At 43.2% G+C, this 25,058-nt stretch overlaps 1 protein-coding gene across 1 annotated transcript in view; it reads right to left on the reverse strand.

Moving 5' to 3' along the window:
- DNAI1 (dynein axonemal intermediate chain 1) overlaps positions 1 to 25,058 on the reverse strand; it is a 136,377-nt gene that overhangs the window by 40,303 nt on the left and 71,016 nt on the right. Inside the window, exons 15-19 of the mRNA XM_059837018.1 lie at positions 14,516 to 14,605; positions 9,852 to 9,939; positions 7,939 to 8,018; positions 1,202 to 1,350; positions 242 to 341 (exon numbers count right to left, since the gene is read on the reverse strand). Of these exons, the coding sequence (XP_059693001.1) occupies positions 242 to 341; positions 1,202 to 1,350; positions 7,939 to 8,018; positions 9,852 to 9,939; positions 14,516 to 14,605 (507 nt within the window). The remainder of the gene's footprint in view (positions 1 to 241; positions 342 to 1,201; positions 1,351 to 7,938; positions 8,019 to 9,851; positions 9,940 to 14,515; positions 14,606 to 25,058) is intronic.

Consider the following 25,058-nt stretch of genomic DNA (forward strand, 5'->3'; position numbering starts at 1 on the left):
TAACAGGAGAGCAGGGAAGGACTTGTATGCGTTTGCAACACCTACGTTGAGAAAGACTGAGAGATAAATGTCCAGGGATGTGTATGCCAAAGGCAGGAAAGCATAGGAAAGGGTGGGCTCCTGCTGGTGGCTCCTTGATATGCCTGACTAGGATTGGGCTGGCCCCATCCCATGCTCAGCCCTAATCTCCTTTGTCTTTCTCTCAGCTCGAATCAGAGCAGTGTTGTTCCCAGCCTCTCACCTGGCCATCAATGGTGACTGCAGCAAACACCGTGGAGGAGTAAGGAGACCACGCAACATCCCCTACAGCAGTACTCAGGTCATAAACAAAAAGTGGAGTCCTATAAAAAAAGACACAGAGAGAAGAATTCATGTAAACACATGACACTCTGGAAGTGTAACACTGAGCCATGAACACCTGGCTGTTGCAGAAGTGGGAGATGGTGTATTTCTCTATGACAGACAACAGCCAGGGTCTGAGCCAAAGGCAAAGCTGAGCACCAATAAAACTGGGTCAGGATTTGACCTGCTGCAATGAGAAGAGAGCATCTTTCTTTCTTGCTTGCTTGCTTCCTTGCTTTCTTGCCTTCTTTCTTTCTGAAAGCATTTTGAAAACTTCTTTCCAACACACACAGCAAGATAGAGTCTCTCTGGTTAATATTAATAATCATATGGGAAAAAATTATCTGGACTTCTGACAGCAACGTTGAATATTAGAGCAGTATTGGCAACAGGAAATATGTGACTCTGACTGATTTACAACAAAATCAATTTCCTGATTGAAACCAGACATTCCTTAACCACTAACCCTGAACTTCACTCCATATTTTAAAATGTTCCAAATTTTATTTTTTCTTCTCTGGCTCTTAGGAGGTTTCTGGCCCCTGAAGCTAGAAACCACTCCCTGACATTTCTCTGTAGCATTTCTCTGCCACAGTAGGTCCTGCCTGAAGGAAGCCATATCAGAAGTCAGTCAGGCTCTGGGCTGACTATGCTGCTTGGCAAGATACTGGAGCAGCCAATGCTATACCTTATATCTCATACCTGGGAAGTACAAATCTGAGTACAAAAAATAAAAAAGCAATTAGTATTATCAACACCTGGGAATAAAACTGAGACTAAAGTATGAACAGAGTCAACATGTGCTGCTGGCACGTCAGGCTGGACCTCCTCACCCACACCAGGACCCAGCAGGACCTACTTGATGGTGTGATCCCAGATCTTGACTGTCCAGTCAGAGCTGCAGGAAATGAAGACTTTCAAATGGAAGGGATTCCAGCTGACTGTGTCCACAGCCATGTGATGGGCTTCAAACACATCCAGAAACTGGCTTGAATAACTTTTTGAACACTGCAATGGAAAGAACTACTCAGTAATCAGAGCTAGACCTCCTGAAGCTTAAATTCATGTAGGAAGATGCCTCTGATCACTTGTATGGGCTCTTAGGATCTTCTGAGCTGGCTGGGAAGAGGCAGCTGGTACCCAGAGGTGCTACAGAAAATCAATAATTTAGAACATGCTGTTTCACCCCACTTGCAGGCAACATCCTGCTCCCCCTTTGCAACACACAGAGATAGGAATTGAAGTTGTCTGGTTGGATTTAAACAGCCAGGCCCCAGAGACCATTCTCCACTGAGTGAGCTATATTGCCTTCCTGCCAGCCAGGGCTCCTGCTGTGCTTCTCCTGTGTAAAAGGTTCACAAGAATGGCAGGGGAGAACATCCCTGTGCTGCTCAGGAGCACTGTGTGCTCACAGCACCGTGTACTGCTCAGAAGCACAAATGCTCACAGCACTGTGTGCATTTGAAGTGTCACAGTTAAAACCTCCAGGAACAGTGCTCTCAGCACAAGAATGTCTTATTGGTTCCTTTGACTCTAAATACTTCAGAAAGATGCTGTAAGTCCTCTGCTGTCACCACCCTGGACAGCCTGCTCAGAGAGCCTGCCCCATCGTATGGCTCTGCAGCTCTTTCTGTTGCGCCACTTGAGACTTCCCAGAGCAGTGTGAGAACCACAGAGGCTGTCCAGGACTCAGGCATGTCCCTGACAGGCCAGGGGGCCCCACTGAATGGCAGCCAACAGCAGCCTGTGAGCTGGACAATGCCTACACAGACATGCAAGGGTCAGACCAGCAGCATCACAGCTGGGGGTGCTGCTGAATTGAAAAATGAAGGATGTCTTTAAGAGCCAGAAAAGGAAAACATTTGGGACCCTTGGAAAAGTCACTTTGCGTGTGAGCTTATGAAGCAGGGAGAAGCTACAATCTAATTGGCTGCAAGGGGACTTGATCCAGGTCCTGTCAGTTCTGTGTACATGGAAATTTTAGGTTATCTTCCCCAAACCTCCTTCCCTCCCAGCACGTTAGAGGCTTCCTTTACTAGCAACAGAGACTCCATCTCACATGAAACGTCCTTTTGCTTGTGTTCTCACACAAGCTGTATTTATACAGCAGCTTCGAGTTAGTTTCAGGATTTTCTGTTGGTTTGCCTCACTACTGTCACAGCAATGACTTTTCATTACTCCCTACTGAATGCAGCACCACATCATCTGCCCAAGCAGCAGGATTGCTGAAGTGTTATGTGACTTTAACCCTTGCAAACCAAAGATCTAACTAATCTTAAGGCTTAACTGTTTATTACAAGTGACACTTACGATCTGGGTACTGTTCACTGGTGCAGGCACTGGAATAAGGTTGCTAAACCATTCCCACAGCAGCAGCTCCTATATCCCTGAGAGCCTTGCTGTGGTAGGAAATGGAAATAAGAAAGTGGCTCATGTCCCATTGAGATTTACTGACAGTGACTATAGCTTGATAATGGTTTATTGCATACACTGTGTTGCTGCCCCTGCATTTAATTGTGGGACAGAAATCTCCTTTAATACCATGTTTTGTAACATTACTTCATAATTCTTAATGTTCAGCCATCAGGAAAATCAGTTCTTGGCTTGTTTTGAAAGTCACTTTGCTGGAAACAGACAGGATGGTTCACAAGTAATTAATGCAAGAAAGAAGCTGCTTTGTCCATCTGTCCTTTCAAGTGTGTGGATTGAATGTCCCTAATACCTGAAAACTTTGAAGAGCGAGACATTAACCAGATTTGTCTGCCTCACACAGAATTGTAATGCTCAGTGCCTGTTTTCAAAGGCTTCTGAGGGCTAAGCCCTTGATCAGTGTAACTCTCTGGGCACTGCCACAGGAGATCCATCATGCTCTGGGATGTGTTGAGCTACAGAACTGCCTTTGCAATCTCCATGACAGGAAAGGGATCTCAATTTTTTTCTATGAAATCAGCAGCAAAAAGATTTTTGTAGGGCAGACTCCCACCTGTGTCCCTTGTGAGAAATGAACCTTGCATATGTGCTTTAGCCTAAAGGCATCCACTGTGCTCTGGCAGTGCCTGCCAGCCCCACACCACATTAACCACAACCCTTATCATTATCTCTGCGTGCAAGACAGAGCTGCTTTCTTCCCAAGACGCATTTTGAAGAAACACCACAAACTTGAGAAAAAGCTCAGAAAAGAAGTATGACTTTAACGAATAAAAACAGTTTCTGAGCTAACTAGAACTGCTGGCAAAGTCTTTCCCTACTATTCAGTTCAAGAATCCTACAATTATTAGATATGTCAGTATGAAAACAGAACCACTGGAATATGTGACACCTAAGTCCTGACAGGAGAGCTTTGAAGAGGATGACTAGATTCAGAGAGAAGGAATTTGTGCAGCCTCTCTGATCTTCTAGAGCACTGCTCGAATTTGCTGGGAGTGTTTTTCTCCTACTTAAATGATGGTAGATGTGTTTGGATGATAAACAGTATTTTTACGATGAGACAGAAATGCAAAAATACGTCTATGGCAATACAGGAAACCAGTCAAAGATGACTCTTGACAAGGCTACAAAACATGGGGGAGGAATACTGGGAGAAAAGGAGAACTCTGAGGACACAAAACTTATGAATAATCTTCATCAACAGCACTTCAGTTTACACTAGACGTTAGTCTGACACAAAACTCTCCCACATACCTGGTGAATTGGTGGTTATTACTGTCCTTATAAGGCAGAGAGTTTCTTCAGTTCACTAACAGGAACACAGAGAATCTACGCAAGACAGAAATCCAAGAGCAGGTTTTTTTCAGGGAAGGTTTGTATCTGGCAAGAGAAAGGCAGTACTGCCCAACACTGGCACTTTCAGGCAACTCAGGACATCCAGATGCTCTTTAGAAACCAGACACAAACATGTCCCATGTTGTGGTAGACAGGCTGTCACCAGCTGCACCAGATACTCTCCTAGTTTTAGCTCAGTGACTGCTTGTACAGATCTATAACAGAAATGCTGAGATTTGCAGAAAGGCTCAGAAGTAGAAACCAAGGCACAGGAATACATAGGGAGGAAGAGTTGGAAATGGTAAGAGAAAGAACCTGTGGTAATTGATGAAAAATTCAGTCAGTCCAGGAACTAGACAACCAGACAGAACACAGACAGAAGCCCCACAGATGAGGTGAGGAGAAGATGAAGAACAGAACTCAAACCATAAAATATTCAGACAAGGAAAACAACTTTGCCTAATACAAAGCAAAAAGGGTCACTGGAAATCAGAGCCTGCCCAGAAAACAGTTTGTCATCCAACAGTTTTAGGGAAATCTCAAGTGATGTGATAAGGATACAACAACCACCATCCTTTGTCATCTATCCTCCTCCTCCTACTACTACTACTACTACTACTACTACTACTAATAATAATAATAATAATAATAATAATAATAATAATAATAATCCTGTCCCAAACAGAAAGATACAAATGTTCTGGTACATAGTATCAGAGAATGAGTATGAGTGAAATTAGTTTTGTTTAAAATTAGAATAACCTTTCCTTCTAGTCAGTCTTGCACTAAGTTATATTCATTTGTTACTCTCAAGAAAGCTGCCTGAGACTGAAATAAACCAAAGCCTTTCTTACATGAGTGGATTAAAATTTCCTCACAATTTTTCTATTGAAGAACTGTTTGTTGGAAGTTATTCTGACCAGAGACTTAGAGTCACAATGTTTCAACACGAATCTCAGAGACCATACTTTTTGATGTCAAGCTGAACAATTCCTAAACAGCAAGCAAGATATGCAAAAAAGCATTCAGAACTGTGTTACAGAATCATATTAATGCAGAAACAGTTTCTCCTCTACAAAAAAAGGGCAATAGATTAGTCTGTGTGTAATTTAGATAATGATTTCTTGGCTTCAGAAACACTATTAACAAAGCCATTTTCAGAACTTCACCGTAATTGTTCTGCAGCTAAAGAATTAACATATTATCATGCTATTTGTGGGCATGCCTGCTTTCTGGGGAAATTAAAAAAAAAAAGTTTCTCTGGAATTCACTTTTCAATTTATTTAATAAATAATCTAAAATTTAGTCCATGGGGAGAGCAGCCCGTGTTTGATCCCTGACTCAGACAGAATGTGAGGAGTCTGTCCATCTCACTCAAGATGCAAGAGCAGCACAGAGATCTGAGCAGCTCACTCCTGCTCAGTGCAGCCACAGGACCTGAGAGCTGCTCAGACTACTGTGGGACTGTCCCTGTTCCCAGTATCCAAGTGGAACAAGGCTGCAGGAGGCAGTCCATGGGCAGCTCCAGTAAGAGGTTCAGATGTGCAGTGTTTCAGTAAAGCATGGGATGAAGGTGCATGGTATTTTTTGAGAAATGTCTGAGCAGCAGCTGATCCCAAAACTTTTGAAACTGCTTGTAGCAAGCTCTTGGGGGGATGCTGAGGTGAACTCTTCCCCATGTTTTTTGTAGATACTGTGAAAGCCTGTTCATGCTACACATAAGATTTCTCTTCCCTGTGTTGACCCTGACAGTCAGATTGAAGATAGGCTCTTCCTGCCTGTGGGAACAGCAAGGTTTTATATTTTGTTTAACATAACATGAGAATGTTTTGCATAACATGAGAATGGTCACTGAGGCTCACCAGTGCAAGAGTGTTGTTTACCAGTGACTCTGACAATGAAAGGGGAGATGCTATCTATCAGAATGTCTCCACATTTGTCCACAAAAGAACGCTAAAATTTCTGCATGGCTTCATGGCTGGGATCACTTGTTATGTTAAAACCCCACCCTAGTTCTAGTTTCACTGAAGATGATCTAAAGCAGAAACACCTACAGCTTTTTCAATGCCAAGTTGTCTGCTGACCAGTGCTCCTCCATGAAGAGTTTCCTTTCCTGTGTAACTCAGCCAGGACACAATCCTGAATATTTCTCCTGATGGCCCCCATCTCACATTGATGTACAGTGCCACAACTGACCTATATCCATTACTCACCCAAACACAGAGGAATTTAAAACCTGTGATTCCTTACTGTGTTTTGATCAGGACTAAACACAACAGTACCCATCAATTTAGAGTTCAATCCCCAGGGTACCAGCTCTTGTGGGTGACCATGTTTTGTGTTCTGAAAGTACCAACAAAAAAACAGTGCATCTACCCACAGCCCACTGCCAACAGCGCAGCTGCCCACTCCTCCCACCTCCCTTCTGTACCTATCTTGTCCAAGGCAAGTGAGCACTACTCAGAAATCCTTCCTAGATACTCCCGGGCAGAGGGAGAGATTTCAATCAGCATCATCCTTCTGCAAGGGATATTTATTTGTCAAGCATATCTTGCCTAAGTGACAATTCCCTTTGGGTCGTTATTCTGTTTCAGGTTCATTTTGCAGGTGGGATATGGGGGAAGGAGCTCAGATCATCCTCTAGGGATGGCTGGATGCCTCTGCTCTGCAGGTCAGCCTCCTGCTTATTGTCCACCCCCCCCCACTCCTGATGAAGGGCTGTGGCTACAGACTTAGCAGAGCCCCAAAGCCAGCTCAGAGGAATGCTGTGCAAATAACAGCTGTATTAGGAAGGCACTACTGGCTTTATTTTCAAGGCTAAATACAGCAGAACTCTAAACTTACTATTTTTAACTCAATTTCTCAAGAAAACATGATGCCTGTGTCCTTCTGTGTGCTTCTCTCTCTTCACAAACAACTTTTGCCCTCTCTGGCATTTTCAGCCAAAGCTGGCTGCATGTGGGATGTGGTAACATTAAGGTCTTACACATTCTGTGAAAAGCAATGGTCAGAGAGGACAAAACATCTGGGCAGTGTCCCCAGTGTGGGAAGGGCAAGTACAGTGTGGCTGCTGCCCTCATCACACGGCTGGAGCTGGCTGGCTGACAGCTCCTGCCTGGCACTGGGAACCAAGGCACCAGGCTGCAGGAGGGCACTGCAGGGGAGGTGGACAGCACTGTCTGCAGGAAACAAGGAATATAGTGTGGAGGTGGGATTACTGAGCTGGGAACAGTGTGGCATGATCAGGAGGGGGAAGGTTTGGGTATGTAGCAATGGACTGGAGATAGGAGAGCAAGGAGAAAGTGGTACTGGGAAAGGATCTAGAAAGATCTTAAATGTCTTTTCCAACCTAAATGATTCTATGATTCTATGTGATTGTGGAAGGGAAGGGCTGCAGGATGCTAATCCGTAGGAAATATGGCTTCATTAGCCTCACTGCTCACAGGATAACAAGTCTAAAAAGGAAAAGAGCTGATATTTTTCCTGCCATTTCCCCACAGTCATGGGGACAGAGGATCAATGCCTTTTAACTTCTGCTCTGATCCTACTTAGCACTTCACTTGCACAGCTGCAATCTGCAAAGCATTTTCTGGGATGCAGTTTGCATGAAAAAAATTTTCTGCAAAATAGGGTCTTAATTGGGTCTGTGCAGAGAGCTCCCTGCGACCCTCTGCAGCGCTGCTCTGGTCTCAGGCTCACCACAGGCATCCCAGGGCAGGACCAGGCTCTGAAGCTGTACTTTGCTACCACCTGAGCAAACAGTTCAGATGATGAGCTTGAAAGGCACACGTGGGTCAGGGGATGTAAAACAAAGGATAAAGAAAAAATTTTTACCTTATAGATCTTGCCCTCTTCAGTACCAACGAGAAACAAATAGTCTATCTTTTTGTGAAAATCAAAGGATATCCCACTGCCTGTTAACAAAAAAAGAGGTCTGTCACATAGAGAATTGGTTCAGCTGGCCAAAACAAGCTTCCTGCCTATAGTAAACATATACTGCCTGTGTTTTCAGAAGTGATTTATTAGCCAGAAGCTCCCAAAATAAATCAGACACCCCCTCTGCTAAACTTTCCAAGCTGTGCGTGTCCCCAAGACCTGCAATTTGAACAGCTACCCCAGAGACATGTAAAAGGGTATTGAAAGAACCAAGAGGTAACCAGAAACCACTTTAGCCTAGGATTCATTTTACCAAGAGTCAAAAATATCTGGTGCAAACATAAATATTGTAAGGATCTGGCCACCTGCTATTGGGAAAGAGCAAATCTTTTCTGTTTGTTTAGTATCCACAAAAATGTAAGTGGTTTCCTATGCATAAAAGAGCTCAGTGAGAAAATACCCCATCATACCTTCCTGTGCTCTTTTTTCCCCTTAATTCAGAATCCATTTAGCAGGCTCACTTCAGTAAAGCCAATAGCAAAGAATGTGATTTGGGAAGAAATACTCTGCTAGGGACAGAAGGATCCTGTTAATGTCAAAAGCCTTGAATTGTGCAACATTGTGAACTATGTTTAAAACAGGTGTCAACCACAAACAGGATGTGACTCATGGAGATTTTGTGGCTTCTGCTCCTGAGGCAGATGCATCACCATCCAAGAAAGCCATTTCACATGTTAGTGAAAGAAAATTTCAGCAGGGCTCTTGAACAGAAGATGGGATGTCTGTTGAGTGCCAGAGCTACTTGAGGCTGTCCCTACCAGCAGGGATACCTGCAGCAACCATTAGACAAGAAACAGGAATGAGCAGATAAGGCTCAGAAGCACACAGTAACAGAAACTTTCTGCACAGGCAGTCGTCTCAGCATTATGTCTTTAACATTAACAAAATGTAGTTCTCAAAGGAATTGTTAGGGTAATTTCAACTCTCTAATACCATCTGCATTTTTAACATTCAAATAGATTGTTTAATATTCAAGACAAGTCTTTCAAAATCCATTTCCCAGTAAGACTAACAAATAATCCCAAAGCCCTGAGAGTTCCGCAGTGTGCTGCTTTAGCTGGTTTCTTGCAACCTATTGTGGCACTGCAAAGCTTCCCACAGACTGTTCAGCAGTTACTAGCCTAGAAACACAGCAATCCTTAAAAGCAGAGCCAGGCCCTCCTCCAAACAGAGGTCCCATCTTCTCAGCCAAAAGCAGGTGTAGAAGGATGATAAGAGGATTCCTCAAGGACTTCCTTGTGCTTAGGACCTCCAGAGCTGACTCATCCCATGCTGTCTCAAGCACAGGATGATCAGGATGAGAGGATTCAGCCTAGAAGGACTGCACTGACTCCACTTTGTATGGATGGAGCCTAACGTAGTAGCTCAGAATAGACACTGTGTTTTTACAGAGCCCAAACTCAATGAGACACATCCCAAAGCTGGCTGGGTGAACTGTGCACCCAGGAAAGGGCAGAGGTTGCTTTTTACCTTGATTTTGCCAGTCCAGATCAATGTCTGACAATAAGAACAAAACTGAGTTTTGACATAAACAGGTATGTGCTTTATCCACACAGAGATAGCCCAGTAAAATGGACACTTATGGAATTAATGTTCATCTTTTTAGGTAAGTAAAGGCAAAATGTAACCAGCAAAACTTGACTCAGTGGCCATTGCTCCAGACAGACTTTGCCCTACTGCATGATGAAAGCAAGGAGGCGTAACCCTCCTTTAGCTCCTTTCCATCTCAACACCAATTTAATTTCCCAGAATGACTGATTAGAGGCTTTGTGTCAGTAATTAATCAGCATGGCAAGGACTTGGGCTCTTACCAAGTGTTTGCAGCTGCAGCCCCTCTGGCCCCTGCATCGTTGTTTCATCTGCTGACAGCTTGATGACATCCATGTGAACCAGCTCATTCTGCAGGCAGAGGAGATTCCACATGAATAGCATGCTTTGCAGCAACAATACAGAGACATTCAGTACTTTGAAATGGCAAATTTTATGGAGGAATTTTAAAAAGCTACCCAGAAGTTGCTTAGTGTTTCACATTTGGCAGCTTGCTAACATGGTGCTTTCCACAAAACCTTCAGGAAACTGATGCTTTGGTGCACTGCTACATTACCTTGACATGTGCACTTGACCTGGAAAATTTTGAGTTTCAGGGGTCAGTGTTTTTAAGTGAAAGCTGGCACAGTCAGCTTAAATCACAGTATTTAGTTAAATCACCCTGTGTGGTTTAAGATGGATATTTCATATTCTCATGGAGCTAACTAAAGCCCCACATTAATGAATAGTAACTTATCATCTTTCCAGTTCTGGCTTCTTAACATCTTGTTATCCCCAGAGCAGCCTCAGTTCAAAATACTCTCAATTTCATGGGCTCTGAGATGCCAGCAACATCTAGCAAGCAGTTTGCTCCAAGGGAAAACCGCCCCAAGTTTCTGTTCTTGGCAGAGTTCTAAAGAACTATCATGACACTGCTGAGCAAGGTGGTGAATACGGGGCCAAAAGGCTGTGTCCCAAAGAGTTTACAGTCCAGGTGGGAGACAAAAGACAGATGCAAATAGACACAATGTAGGTAAACATAAAGAAACTACCAAAGGGAAAGTTACATTCTCAGACTGGCTTTGGGAGTTGGAATACCACTGCAGAATGGAGTTAGTTGTGACTGTAAGAAGACCCTGGGGCTCCAGAGGTCTCTGCCAACCCCAACCATTTTGTGATTCTCTGATAATGTGATAAAAGAACAAACAACTAATGATTAGTGAGCAGTATGAGCTGTGGACTGGATGGTTTAATCTGCAAATATCCCACTGAAGCACCACTACGTAGCTCAGTAAATTAAACTGTAGCTGAAGCTTCTCTTAGTCCAGAGCAGAACTCAGGTGGAAAAAGAATTCTGCCTGGCAAAGTCAACCCCAGGAATTTCCATGCTGTGGAACGTGTGAGAAGATCTTGTTCAGTACTGCAGTTGAGAGAGAACAATGCTCTATAAGTCATTTCTATCATACTCTGGGAGTAGAAAGTTACAGAAGATTCAGCAAAGGTCAAAACTCCAAAATGTTCTTCCTTCTCACTAATTCTCTCCGCTGCACACCCACATATGCTGGCCTATTGATGGCAATAAATTTTTCTCTGAGAGAGCAGGAAGAAGCAGGACAGACTCCTGCAGAGTCCCACCTTAGCAGCTCTTAGAGCACATTGGTTACAAGTCTGATTCGGTGGATAAAGGCAGGAGAGATGCTGAGAAAGAGGCCACACATGCTGGTGTACATGTGCATGACCTGGGAAGAGCAGCACCCAGAGGAACCAGGAGCAGAGCATGTTCCACTGGACATGCAAATAGGAGTGCTGGTGGGTTCTTGGGAGTGCAGACAGGACAAGCTAAGCAGGCACTTGCTCTGCTCAGGCTCCCAGGTCTGCCTGTTCTCCAGAAAGCATGTGCCCTGTCCTAGACATGAGTCTGGTCTGAAGAGCAGCTTCGGAGATGCATGCAGCAGGTCACGTTGATACACCCAGGGTGACAGATGTGTGATCTGTGCAGGCCCAGAGATGTGCTACCACAACTATCTCTGTGTTCTGGTAGAAGGGCAAACCTCAAGACACCTTCTTTCTAAGCACACACCTTTTTTCAGCCTTCCTCTGAAGATTCCTCCCAGTACCTTCACCTGGCAGAGGCCCCTGCAGACAATTTCTGCAGCCCCTCTCCTTCACAAAGGACCCTGCTTGTATAGACTCCCCTGCTGTGCTGGTTTTATCTTGTACCTAGCTTCACAGCATAAAAAACACTTCTGTTCCTGAGGCTTTTTGTCACCAGAGCCATTCACATATACCTCTGGGTAAACAGCCTGCTGACAATTTGGCCTTCCAGGAATACCAAGCAATAATATGTTGCTTCTGCCTAATAATTGCAGAGCACTTTGTAAGCATTAGTGAATCAGGCCTTACAGCTGCTGCTTTCCCCTTACTTCTTATTAGCCTTAAGTGATGAAGCAGGCCCAGAGCTGTTCAGTAATTTAGCTGTAGGTCACACAGGAGGGGGTGAACTATGACTGCTAATCAAACATGGGATTGCTGAACATCAGCTTGAGAAGCAGTGCCATGCTGCATCACAAACAATTCTTTGAAATGGCTAAGACATTTCTCCTTTTTGATAGGCAATGTGTACACCCAAGGTGGGGACATAGAATCATCCAGCAGCAGAAGTTCCGCATCCTTCCTTCATGTTTTACACCTTTATGAAGATCCAAAGCCAAGTCAAGACAGTCTAAGTACATAGAACTCATGTGCTTTTTCAGGAAATTTGTCCAAAGTGATTGAGCCCATAACAGAGACAACCACTATGGTCAAGGCAGATCAACTGTCCCTGGCTAACATTTGACAACTCTTCTATCAAAATCTTGAGTATGGTTTGCCAAATATCCAGCTGGAAGAAAGAAAGAAATTATTCACTTTGTGCTCTCAGCTTTGGAAGTGTCAAACAGCTAACAGTGTTTGAAGGTGCTTTATTTCTGGATAGCCCTCTCAAAAATATTAACGAAGCACTCTTCCATTTGTTCCCTGTTTGCACCATGGTTTTGTAGAATAAAAAACCTCTGGACTGTCTTCAGTTTTACTCTAAATGAAACCCAGAAAAAGCTCCTGTGAAACTGGAATTCAAGCAGATTGTCCATTTCTCATTGCTGGATTAAAACCCACAGATTATTAAAAAACATTCTTTTCATCCTGTTTCTTGTTTTCCCTGTTAAATATCTGTCCCCCCAAAAAATGTTCAAAGCAGACAGCACCTAAAATGTCACTGTTTTCCACCCCTGCCTATTAAGTAAATACTAGTTCTGGCAATTTCAGAAGTAATTTCATCCAAAAAAACCCAAAAACCTTAAAATTGTCTGTTCACATGGGTAAGGCAAAGTTCATCAAGCAATGCAAGGAATGAGTAGAAATTACAGTGGGCTAAGTGGATGCAGATCTTAGAAGTCATACTAAGGATACATAGAAGAAATATCTAAGTGCTCAAGGGACAGCAAATCCACAGATTATTATGTGGAAACAGTTATGCACCCTCTGCTGGGTGAGTTGCTATCAGAGTCCATCTGCAAACACTTAGGTTGTCTCAGTTGTGGCATTTCTCTAAGTAAGAGACCTCAGCCAGTGTTTCCTGCCTCCTAAGGGGACCATGCTGAGCACACTCAGTTACTGGGGCTCAGTTGCTAAGTGTACCCTGCCAAATCACCTCATCTGAATGTATCTGGTTGCAGGCATGTATTGCCCGCTTCAACCCAAATCTTTTGGGGATTCCTATTCAGGCATAACACAGGAGCTGACTGCTGAGACACTCTTAGTCTGTCCCTGTTTAGGGAGCTCTTTTGGGAGATGGACTTGGGATGCATTTGCAGAATGGATTTTTGATTTTGAAGCTGCATGTATGAACCTGGAAAAGTCTATAAAAAATAACTTCATAATCTGTGCCATCTGTCTGTGCTTACACTGTTCATTAGGAGATGCTCCTGCTCCTGAACTGGACATGAGGTTAAGATTTACGTGTAATGCTAGAAATTAATCCCTGCCATGGCAGCAAGGCCTAAAAATTTCAGAACTGGCAAGCCTCGGTATAACAGATTGAAAAATGAGCATTCTAAGATGTAAAGAAATTTCTTCTTTTGATGGGGAATAATGGAACAGCTGCTTCAAACTCATATTTAGGGCAATGCAATTATTTTTTAGCAAGAGATTTGAAATCTTTAAATGTGAAATGAAATAGCCAACAGAAAAACCCACACATTGGGATTCAGAGACATGAATCTTAGGGTCATTTTGGGACATTAATTCTAGGTTTCTATCAACATACTTCAACATACTCCAGAAGGAAAAGCGAACAAAGGCAGAGCATGCCAACTAGTTTTAAAAAGTTGTATTGGATGTGTATTGGAGTAGGCAATATCATGGCAGGGAGAAGCCCTCTGCCTGTCTGATAAAATGCTGCCACCCCACTACAAATGCAAATTTTGTACTACTCACTCTGTCCCACATGGAGAGAAATTTAAATTGACCTCTCCCAATTCAAATTGCAATCTGTAGGGGAGCATTTCGGGGATGAGAATCTGGAATTTGTGAAAAAAAGTGGATTATTCTGTTCTGTGTCTAGTTGACCCTTTTGGAACAAAGAAAGTGTGAGAACAAGGACCAGGCTTGAATCCCTGCTGCTGCCAAGCAGGAAATTGATCTCTCATTTTCAGGCCCATGAGGTGCTACAGATGCAGGCAGGATGAAGGTTAGGTCCTGACAATGAGTAGGCTGACCCTACTTCACTTCAGAGTTTAATGTGGAGCCTCAGATCCAGCTGTGACTGCACCAGCTGCTATTGTTAATATTTTTTTTCAAGCTCATTAGAAATAAAAATAACACTAATGAATCACTGAACTTTTGAGGCAATTGAATTTTTGAGGCAGTTTTATAATTTGACTGAAAAAATAAATTGCCACCTACTGTTTACCTTAACTAAAGTCCATGAAACAATCCGCCCATCCGAGGAGACAGAGAAGAAGTTGCGATTGCTGTCCATGTCATCCTTCTGCCACTTGACCTTAAAACAAGAAGAAACAAGAAGACAGTCTCAGTCAGCACAAGGCATCCAGCATTAGCAGGACAGAGTTCCATGGCCTCAGCAAAGTCTTCTGAAATTCTTCCTAAAGAGCAGCTGGTTTGCACCCTGGAGGCTTGCTGGTGTGAACACTAATCTCCACCAGCAGGTTTAGAACTGTCCTGAGCACTCCAGTCAGTCACTTTCCTGCAGGATGCTCCAGCACAGGAGTAAAGTCCCTCACCTGGAAACTCTGCACCCACCCATGGCCACTGGAGCACTGCCATCAAGGACAGGCCTGATGAGCACCTCTACTCTGCACCTCTACTCTGTGGCACAGCACCATCCCAGAGACCCCTAAGACATCTCCAGACACCACCAGTGGTGCCATACAAAGGTCCCAAGCATTAGCCTTGCCTTTCACATTTGACTAATTATATTACTCCATTGCATTACTGCAGTGCCATATGGCTACCCTTCAGCCAGACAACCTCAAACCAGCTTTCTGACCCCGTGGGGGGTACAGGTAAGACCTTGCAAGCAACATGTGACAAGGGTCCTTGGGGCACTTCTGCTTCAGGGAGATGAAAACTTCTCCATTAAATTTGAAATCCTCCCTACACCTTCAGAGCATCTGTCTGCCTCGTAAGGAGATTTGCCTTTCGACAGTGACAGCTCAGCAGGAGAGATTAGAACTCAGATAAATGGCTTACAGTTTAGAAGAGACATTTCAGTTAGACCAAAAGCATTAAGAACACTCGATTTTCAGATCTGGGAATTCAATCAGACTGAAGGGAAAAGAATGACTTGTCACTGGGTCTGTCAGCACACACTTCTGTTGGCATCTGTCAGATCAGGATGGGGGACAAGCACTTTAGAAGGTTCTGAGAAGCTTTTCAAAGGTATATCTGTTCCTGTCCAAGCAGTGGAGCAGATAAAGTTTCCTAAACATCATCCCATAAACATGATAAATGAGTTTGATCATACCAGAACTTACCAAATACTCTATCCATGATCACTTATGTAACTCATACCTAGTCCAGAAAACAAACAGCCTTCTCAATACTTTAATTACACAGACTGGGTATTCCTGTGACAGGTCCTTGTGAAAAACTGTTAATTCTCTTTTGTAAAATTGTTTATACTGTGAAGTTCTGTGGAGCATGAAAATTAAGTAAGAGACTCAGCAGAGAGTAGTTAACCCTCCACTGGAATGTTTTCTTCCTTTTCTGAGGAAGAAAAAGTAGAATGTAAAAGGAATCCATCTGAGAATACCTCAAAATGCCAGTTTCATGCCTACAAGACACAACTGAAGAGCTTTGAGAGGCATGTACCTTTGAGTATCCCTGCACAGGTGAAATTGTACGTCTCTGTGTGGAACTACTTCTGTTATATGGCATTAAAGGAATAGCATAATTCAATATGACCCAGAATAAAATGACTAATGATTAAAAAGCAGGTTCAACAGGACAATGATTGCCAAGGCTGACCCATTGTGGACAAAATGTGCTGGGTATGTCTATTCCCTGTGATCATGAGCTACTGCTGACAGTGATAGTCACCAGCAGCTGCTTCAGATGAAGGAGGTGGTGTAGTGAGAAGTTTTAATTCAAGGTGAGAAATGTAGAGCTCAGGGACACTGGTTACAAAGACATGTCCAATCTGCCTCATGCTGGGCACAGAGAAAAGGTCATATTTTGAATCAAAAGATTTTTTAAATGTCACTCTAAAATGGTCTGACAGTAAGATGTTTTTATATGCATGTCCAACACAGCTCTCCTCTAACTCATGTTCTTTCTGTTCAACTTGCTGTCCCAAATATTTGGGAAAAACTTTGCAGACCATCAGACCACTGATAAATACATGGATGAAGGTTCAGCAGCTGTAGTCCACCCCCACCACTCTGTGCAGACACAACTTCTGAGTCCTGATGACTGCACTAACAAGGAGTGCTGCAAGAACCTCATCCGGAGGTGACCAAACAGCATAAGAGCTATCATGAACTCGTGGGGGATTTTCCCCAGATAATTCCTTTCAGCATTCCCAAAGCAAAGAGATTTTACCCCAGGGTTTGCCTACTCCAAATAACCTCTCTCTGGTGGAGATCTATTAAAGTTTTCTCCTATTAGTTAGGTGTCATAGCTCTTAATCCATTACATGGATAGGTGGGATCACTAGCCCCAAAAATCAAGTAGGCTGAATTGCTTGGGGTACTCTTGCTCCTCTGTTCAAAGCAGTCAACAGTACTTGAGTTAGGTACTTTCTGTAGCTTGAAAAACAGCCTCTCAGGGACACCAGGCTCTGCCCTCCTCAGATGACTATTAGCTGCTCTCAATGATGGTAGCTTGAATTTCAGAAAACAGAAATTGGCACTTAATACTTTCAATTTTCCTTCAACACCTCTGACACCTTAATCATGTTTGTGATCCTTTTCCTCCCGATCTCTGAATCCCACAAATGCTTATTAGAGTAATTAGCCCTCATGATACTGCAATCAAATCGGGCATCTGCTCAGAACTGGCCTTTTCTCTGCTCCCAGAGGCTTGTCAACATGGCACAACCTCCCATCATTAGCAGTATCCGTGCTGTGAGGGGTGGAGCATTTGAGGAGAAAACCAAGCAACTGTCTGCACAGTGGCATGAAGTTAATTTTTCCCCTGCAGCATGTGATAATCATCCAAGGAATTTGGCTGTGTGAAACTATTTAGAGCAAAAGTTCAACTATGATACAATCAGAGTAAAGTAGCACATGAGAAAGCAAAGTGTGTGTAAAGAGCAGAGAGGAGACAAGCAAGCAAAAAGCAGCAAGCATTTTCTGTCCCTGATCATGATCAGAACTGTAACAAAAACAAGCAATTTTTTCAGTGATCTTTAACCTGACTATTATTGCAGTGCAAAATTAGTGTGTGAAACTCATTGCTGTAAGAACAGCCTACCACTTTTTCTTTTGATTTCTTAAAGCTCATTTCTTTATAAAGAAGTTGAGACAATTCAAAACCTTATTTAATACACAGAAATATAAATATTAAGACCTCATCTTCATTACTATGTACAGCAGGTTAGCAGGGTGATAATCCATTCATTTCTAGCAAGAGAATACTATCATTTTTATCTGTGGCAGCTGGTAATGGCTCCTGTCCAGCTAGAGATTAGACCATTTATCCAATCTGATTTGAAAACGCCCATGTTTCTGATGTCATTCCTATGAAATAAATAATGCTTGATCCGTTTTCACGGGACACAGGCTGTAAGTCACTTGCACTGACACAATACAATTGATCAAAATCACCCTGGCCCTGAGTCTGGAGTGTGGTGCAGGCACCAGCTACTGCAAACACAGATCTGGCTAGCCCTTGGCTTGCCAAAACTCAGCTATGGGGTGCCACATGCAACACACGCACATTAACTGATGAGCAATTCCTTCCCTTTCTTTCCCTATAATTATCCTTCGAGGAGGCCTTTGTCAGCATTGCAGTACCACGGCCCTGCTGATACCTGCCCTAAGTGAAACAAAGCAGATTTTTTGTCATACAGGGCCTGAAAAACACTCATAAAATTTGCCCCAGCTAGAGAAGAGGAAAGACAAGGGCATTATCAATCCCCCCTGCCCCCCGATTCATCCTTATATGAACTGGCCAAGACACTCAAATGACTTTGGCATGCAAACATCTCCTTGGGCTGCTGAGCAAAGTTCATGCTATTTTGACCTGGGGACAAATTCATTCCAGTGCCAACCTGGCTATCAGTAGACTCCAAGGCAAAGCCATCATGGCAATGCAGGGTTTGTAGGGACCCAAAAAGCATATTTATTCTCTTCTGAGGCAAAATCAGACAGTCCCCTGCCTCTGGTGACAATTCACATAGGTTGCTCTCACAAGTCTCCAACAACAGGTACTCAACAACCTCCTGTAAATACATCTGTGCTTAATTGCCCTTATACAGAAGATTTCCTTTACCAAGAGTCAAGCCAATTACTCCTTACCATCTCCCCAGTGGGTGCAATGAATAACAGTTCAATCCGTTTCTGTAACAGTCTTCAAAAGGGCAAGAAAAGTTTGTGCCACTGTTCCCTTCCCTTCTTCCCTCTCTCCAGCTCAAACCAGCTGCCTCAACTGTGGCTTCTAGGTCCTGTATTCAGGACCCAAGCTTTCATCACTCTTGTTCTTCCTCTTCAGCCTGGCTCTGCAGCTGCAAACAGATGGCACAGGACTACCCCGAGTTACAGCCTCCTCTCTCTTACTTTCTTGCTAATCAATTAGAAGGATACATATCTTTGTGCAACAGTATTCCATTGCTGATCACTGTTGGTGATCTGCTATGCTTCCCCTTGGGCACCTTGCTGCCTAACCATCCAGCTCGTATTTCGTATCTGTGCATTTAATTTCCCCTCTCTAAATGCAGTATTTGCTCTTGTCTTTATTGAATTTCATCACATTGATTTTGGGCCTTTCTTCCAATTTATCAAGATAATTTTGAACATAATCATGTCCTGCAAAGTACCTTGTCGTCCCAGGGGGGCTCACCTATTCTGTAATTTGAGTTGTTAATGAAAGTATTGATTAAAAAACACCAGAAGTGACAGCTGACAGCTGGAGAGTCTCACTTGTAGCACTTTCAGAGTCTGAAAGCGTGCTCTGTATAACTGCTCTTTGAGCACACTGCCTGAACCACCTGAGCAGCCTCTTTATGGCCATTTTACCTAATTCATATTTCTCTGCTTTGGTTATACATATGTCACTGTGTAAGCCTGGATCAAAAGCTTTAGTCAAGTCAAGATGGATTGAGATGATAACCTTGATTGCCCCTCCTTTATTCATGAGGCCCGTTTCTCTGGAAAAAAAGGAAAAAAAATTGGTTTGATAATCTATTCTGGACAAATCCATGTCAGCTTCTCTGAATCACCTTATTAGCCAGACTTTTAAAAGTAGTGTTGCCATTTATTCAAGTGTTTTTCCAGTCTTTAAATTGTTCTGACTGGTCAGTAATTCCCTGAGTCCAATCCTCTCATTTTCCTCTAGACATTTTTCCACTCCTTATGGCCCTTTGAGCTCTTTCCTCCTTTCCCTGGCCATGCTGGTGCTACAGGCCAGCGCACAGCCTGATGCACTGCTGTGCTATTACCCACACTTTTCAACCCCCTATGGCTGGCTTTGAATGCCTCTAGCAGGGTGAACTGTCCAGACAGTGTTTTCTGGGCTCTGATACTCTGTCTGTGCCACCTCCCCTCCTGCATTTAAGGACAGGCCCTTTGAAGAAAGAACCTGCAGATACCTTTTAGCCAGACATTGGCTCTACAGCATCACTGAAAAGTGTGTGGGGATTGATGACAGCAGACTATCCTATTTCAGCAGTCTGCCCCATGTCACAGGTACACAAATGAGTGTGAGTCCATAGAGAACAGTGGAGTGGTGCTTCCCCTCATCCATGCTGCAGAGCACATGCCAACCCTGCCTCTGAGTCAAGGTATTCACTCAGCTCACATGCTGTAAGTGGGCATGCACATAAATTCCAGGCTCTGCAGGACAGATGTAGCCCAAAAACTCTCTGAAATGCATATAATGGTGAGAAATTGGTCTGTTTCTTTCTTTAAGTGCTCTAGGGTATGTTTAATCTGATCTTGCTGAGGAGCAAGAACTTATCTAAATACTCTTTAATATGCGCTTTCCTTATTCTGACCCGTGCTTTTATCTTCTTGTTACATTAAGCAGACAGTCTCAGACGCTCACTGTAAGATTAAACAATACAGCATCAAATATTTCACCCTTATTCATAACACTCAGTAGCAGCTGAAAGCTCTTCATTCCTTTAACTACTTAGATGCTTCCCAAATATTTTCCCTTTCCCTTTTATGACCCAGGATGACCACAGATAACTTAACACATTCACTTCTTTCTATTAATTCATGTTTGTGCTTTTCCCTAATACTCAGCTTTAGACATGTCTTTGTTTCTCTGCCTCAAGCGTTTCTTTGTAAGTCACTGTTGAGTTGTAGATGCAGCTGTAGAGGCCCCTCTCAGACACTCTGCCATTCTGCCCAGCCCAGCAGCTCAGGGATTTCACTCTTCTGCTTCCTCAGCTGAAGAGAGACACAGACTTGCAGAAGTCCACATGTGCACCACAGAAGCACAAGTGCTTCCCAGCCCTGCTGTGCTCTTCCAGCCACCCTCTTTTGCCCATACCTTGGTCACACAAGGTAAGCAGTGGGATTAGGACCCTTTTCCTTATACTCACACAGGCTAAAGACTTTTACTCTAGGCTTCCCACTGGCAAACATCTGGTCCTTGAGCAAGAGAACCAGCCTCAGTTCTCTCTTGCTGTGCCTGACCTGGCAGCCAAGCACAGACACAAACCCGCTGTCCAAACCACATTTCCCATGTCAGAATGCACAAGCCTGGGCCAAAGCAAAGTGCCAGAAAAGCTCTGGGGCTCTCTTGAGGTGGACAAGCTGAATATGTGCTGTGCTTTAGCAAGAGCACAAACTCTCACGGATGCAGTTTGGCTGCATCTATTGCACAATGGCCCAGCTCACCAGCTGGCAGATGAAAACCTTATGGATTCTTGCAGAGAGAGTCAGACAGACCAAATTCCAACTGGGAAAACCCATCTAAACCTGGGCACGCTAGTCCAGTGGGCACCTTTGATCTGTGTAGTGGACACCTTCTCCATTTTGCAGCTAGCCTGCCTTTTTTATTCTGCCTCACCATCATGCTGATGGTTCATGCTGAAGTGTGGATCGACATTAAATTGTCACATCTTCCAAAGCCAGTTTGATTTGCCCTGTGCTCTAGTGCAAATATTCTCCTGGACTACCTTACAGCAGTTTCTGATTTGAACTAAGAAGCAGTTCTATTTCTTCATGCTGTCACCCTCAAATGTGTTTCTTGTTGGTTCCTGACAGCAACTTTCAGGAAACAGCATCCAGAAACATCAAGTCATTACCAGTAGAGAAGAAATCTTTCACTTTCTTTTCTTGTCAATGACAAATCACAATTTTTTTGTTTATTTTCCTCACTGGGTCACTTATCTGTGCTGTTTGCCAAGGGATCTGCTGGTGTGAAAGTCTGGTTCTACTACTCAGAGTCCACTGACTTTTTGTTTTGCTAGAGCAAATAGTTTGTCCTTCCTTGCTGCTGAGACAAAGCAATCACTCTACAACAAAGTTCCCAAATGTCCTCCATCAAGGACATTGCCAGCTATTCTGCATTTGTTGCTTGTCATGTCTGACACAATAAGGGGATCTTAACACCTCCCAGAGGATCCTCTGTCAGCAACCACAAGCAAAGCCAAGGCCAGGCACCCTGAGGAGTGTAAGCAAAATGCAAGGCTGCTCTCTTGCAATCAGCTACAAGAGACACCCCGAAATTAATCACCCGGCCATCTAGAAAGCAGAGTACTTAACTCACAAGCAAAGTAACTCCAGCATCAGTTTCTATATATCAAGAGACAGGAAGAGCAAGGCTTAGAGGTGAGGAAGAGCGTAGTGTCTGGAGCCCTTCCTCAGTGCCAATTTGGACAGCAGTACAAGTTAGTCTATGTAGAGGTGGGAGGAAAGAAGACAGAAAACTTCATTCCTCACCACGGTTATTTGAGAGAAAAGCAAAAACTGAGCTTAGTCCAGATGACTCATTTTGACTCAAGGCAGTAATGAAGATTTTAAAGGGCTGTGATAACTGAGTGCAACGTGGTCAAAGGTCAAAGCAGCCCAGTCAGACTCTTTGGCTAAGCCTATATTTGGTGAAGAAAGAGCTCTTGGGTCCTGCTTGCACTTGGAGCATATTATATGACTGTGGAGAAGATTTAGCTGTGCTCTGGTTAACTGTAGGTATGGAGTTCCTGCCAAAGGTAAACATGGGCAGGCAGGCAGGAACCTTGGTATGGTTCCAGCTGGTCCTTCAGTGAGGGGCACCAGAACCATGGAATCACCAGCATGCCCATGCTGGAGCCAGCATGGCAGGGTACAGCATAAAGGGCTCCTGTCCTGTGATGCACTGTGATGCTCTTGTCCTCTGTCTGCACTTTTTGCTATTCCTGTCTATTACCTGGGAAACAGACAGCATTTCTGCTGTGGAATGTCTAGTAAGAATGAAAGAGCTCAAAAAAATTTTAGAAAGGTGTTCTTTGGTCAACAATATCATAGAAGGCATTACTGCTTGTTTTTATTTTTTCCTCAGAAACCCTGCTGTGAAAGCACAGTCCCTGTCCACACCTGCACCCCTGGGCTCTAGAAGAATACTGGTATAAACACAGTGAATCAAGCCACAACAAAAGAGGATAAGCCATCCCAAAAGAGGTGAAGAATCAGGTCTGCCATATGGTGAGAGCTGGGCTGTCACTGTCACATTCAGGAGTCTTTGCACATCCAGGAACTTCACAGTAAAAAGAGTCCACAAGTTGGGGTCACCTCTCTGCCACTGCCTGAGATACCTCCATGGGGAGGATGCTGAAGACTCTTTTGAGGCAAAAATTACTTTTTAGGCCAGAAGGCTGATGCCTGCATGAGAAAAAAATCAGATATCCCAGAAAGGCTCATCTGAGCTTCTCCCTCCTAGAATCCATTTATTGTTTAAAAGAAGGCAAGTCCCACATTAAACTACAAGTAAAACAGAAGCATTAAGGCTGCCTTTCTTCCAGTGACATATAAAAAAAATAAACTGCAACTAGATATTTAACAAAACTAACTCTAAGGAGCACAGGCAGATATATCTGACTCTGTAAGGTCTGACGAAATTCCATCTAGGGACTTAAGGGAGCAGCTAAGCAATCTCTGAATTTCATAGCAATTAGCTATGAAAACTAGAAGAGAGGAGAAGTCCTGGGGGACAGGATCATGGAATAATGCCCCCAGGAAACACAAAACAAACCTGTCTTGAAGGATAGGTTAAAGGACAGTGGATGAGTCAGCCTAATGCTGAACTTTGAGAGCTGGAACAAAGCATTAAGTCATCTGTACACATGTACAGGATAAGAAAATGAAAATCAGTGAACATGGTCTCCTCAAAAAAAGACCTTGTCAAAGAGAATTTATTTCCTTCCTTATCGGGGTAACAAGTCTAAAAGAAAGAGTAGATTTGTTATCTTTCATTTTGTAAGGCTTTTGGCATACTCCCTGTGATGTCTTCAGAAGAAAGATAAGAAATTACTGTGAAGTGGCTGAGTGCTTGAAAATGAATTCCCAAGAGTTTAGACAGTGATGTCTTGACCAGATGGGAGAACATCTCTAGATGGTTCCCATGAGGGACTATCCTTGTTTCTTTTAACATTTTTAGCTTTATTCTTTAAACTTTGTCTAGCCTCTGTTCTAGGCAGCCTCTCCAAGGCATCAGGCTCAGTTTTATACAGTATTTTAATTAGTAAGTTGCATACTGAATTGCAAAATACACAGAACATTTGCAGATGATGCAGTTGAAAGACATTGAATTCCATTAGGATAAGGACTCCAAGTTATCTTGAAAAGCTGGAGATGTAATCCGAAAATAATAAGGTGACATGTAATAAAAACAAGGGCAGAGGGACACTGACAGAAATAAGAAAGTATTAAATGTGTAGAAATTAGGGAATTTCTGGCTAAGTGACTGTAGTGCAGAAAAGCGTCAGTAGCTGGTGAGGGAATCAGCGAAGAGATATTGCTGGAGTGGCACAGGAATATTTTCACTTGTATTAAGAAGTGTGTACCATGTAAGACACAGGAGGCAATGACTCCAGTCTGTTAGTACTGGTGAAGACAGCTAGACTGCCCAGTGTCATTTTGAAGAAAATATTTCAAGAATAACACAATGTCTGTGAAGCTATGATGGGAAGAGGACACTCTCAAGGCCTCTGCCACTTCTCATTTCTGTCGTTCACAAACAGTTTCCCAATTCCAGAAAGAAAAGTTGAGTTTTTTTTTAAATTCAGTCTCACCTCTCACATGTTTACTGTGTGTCATGTTCAATCACACTGTGACTGTTTTGTTCCCTGCAATAGATGAGACTGCTTTGTATAGCAAACAAGTTTTTCCAGTGTGAGTAAAAGCTGATGAGGAGAGATAAATGAAAATTACTTGTTACTTAAAAATAAATCCATTGAAAAATGTTCCTATCTTAAAATCTGGGTTTTCTTTTAAATGCAAATGTTTCAGTTATGACAGGAATCTGCAGATAAGGGAGCTGCTAAGTAAAGGAGGGTTTTCAGTGCTGTTTAGTCTTTTGTAGAAAAATTTGTTGACATTTTACCATTAAATCATGTAACAAGACAGAATGGATCAGTTCAATTTGCTTAGGAAGTAAACTTTCCTCCATGACAGAAGCCACTGAAGAGGTAAGGTCTATAACGAGTAACTCCTGAGGTGAGTCAGTAATATTTAAATATTTGGCTGTAGTGCTTGCCTTAGAGAGGAAATGGTTTAGACATCTGATGAATATCAAAGTGTTCAAAGATTCCAATGTCTCTCAGTCAGTTTGGGCTTCCTGCATTTCTC

Source organism: Haemorhous mexicanus, chromosome Z, assembly GCF_027477595.1.
Source record: "Haemorhous mexicanus isolate bHaeMex1 chromosome Z, bHaeMex1.pri, whole genome shotgun sequence".
In the NCBI taxonomy this organism is placed as follows: Eukaryota; Metazoa; Chordata; class Aves; order Passeriformes; family Fringillidae; genus Haemorhous; species Haemorhous mexicanus.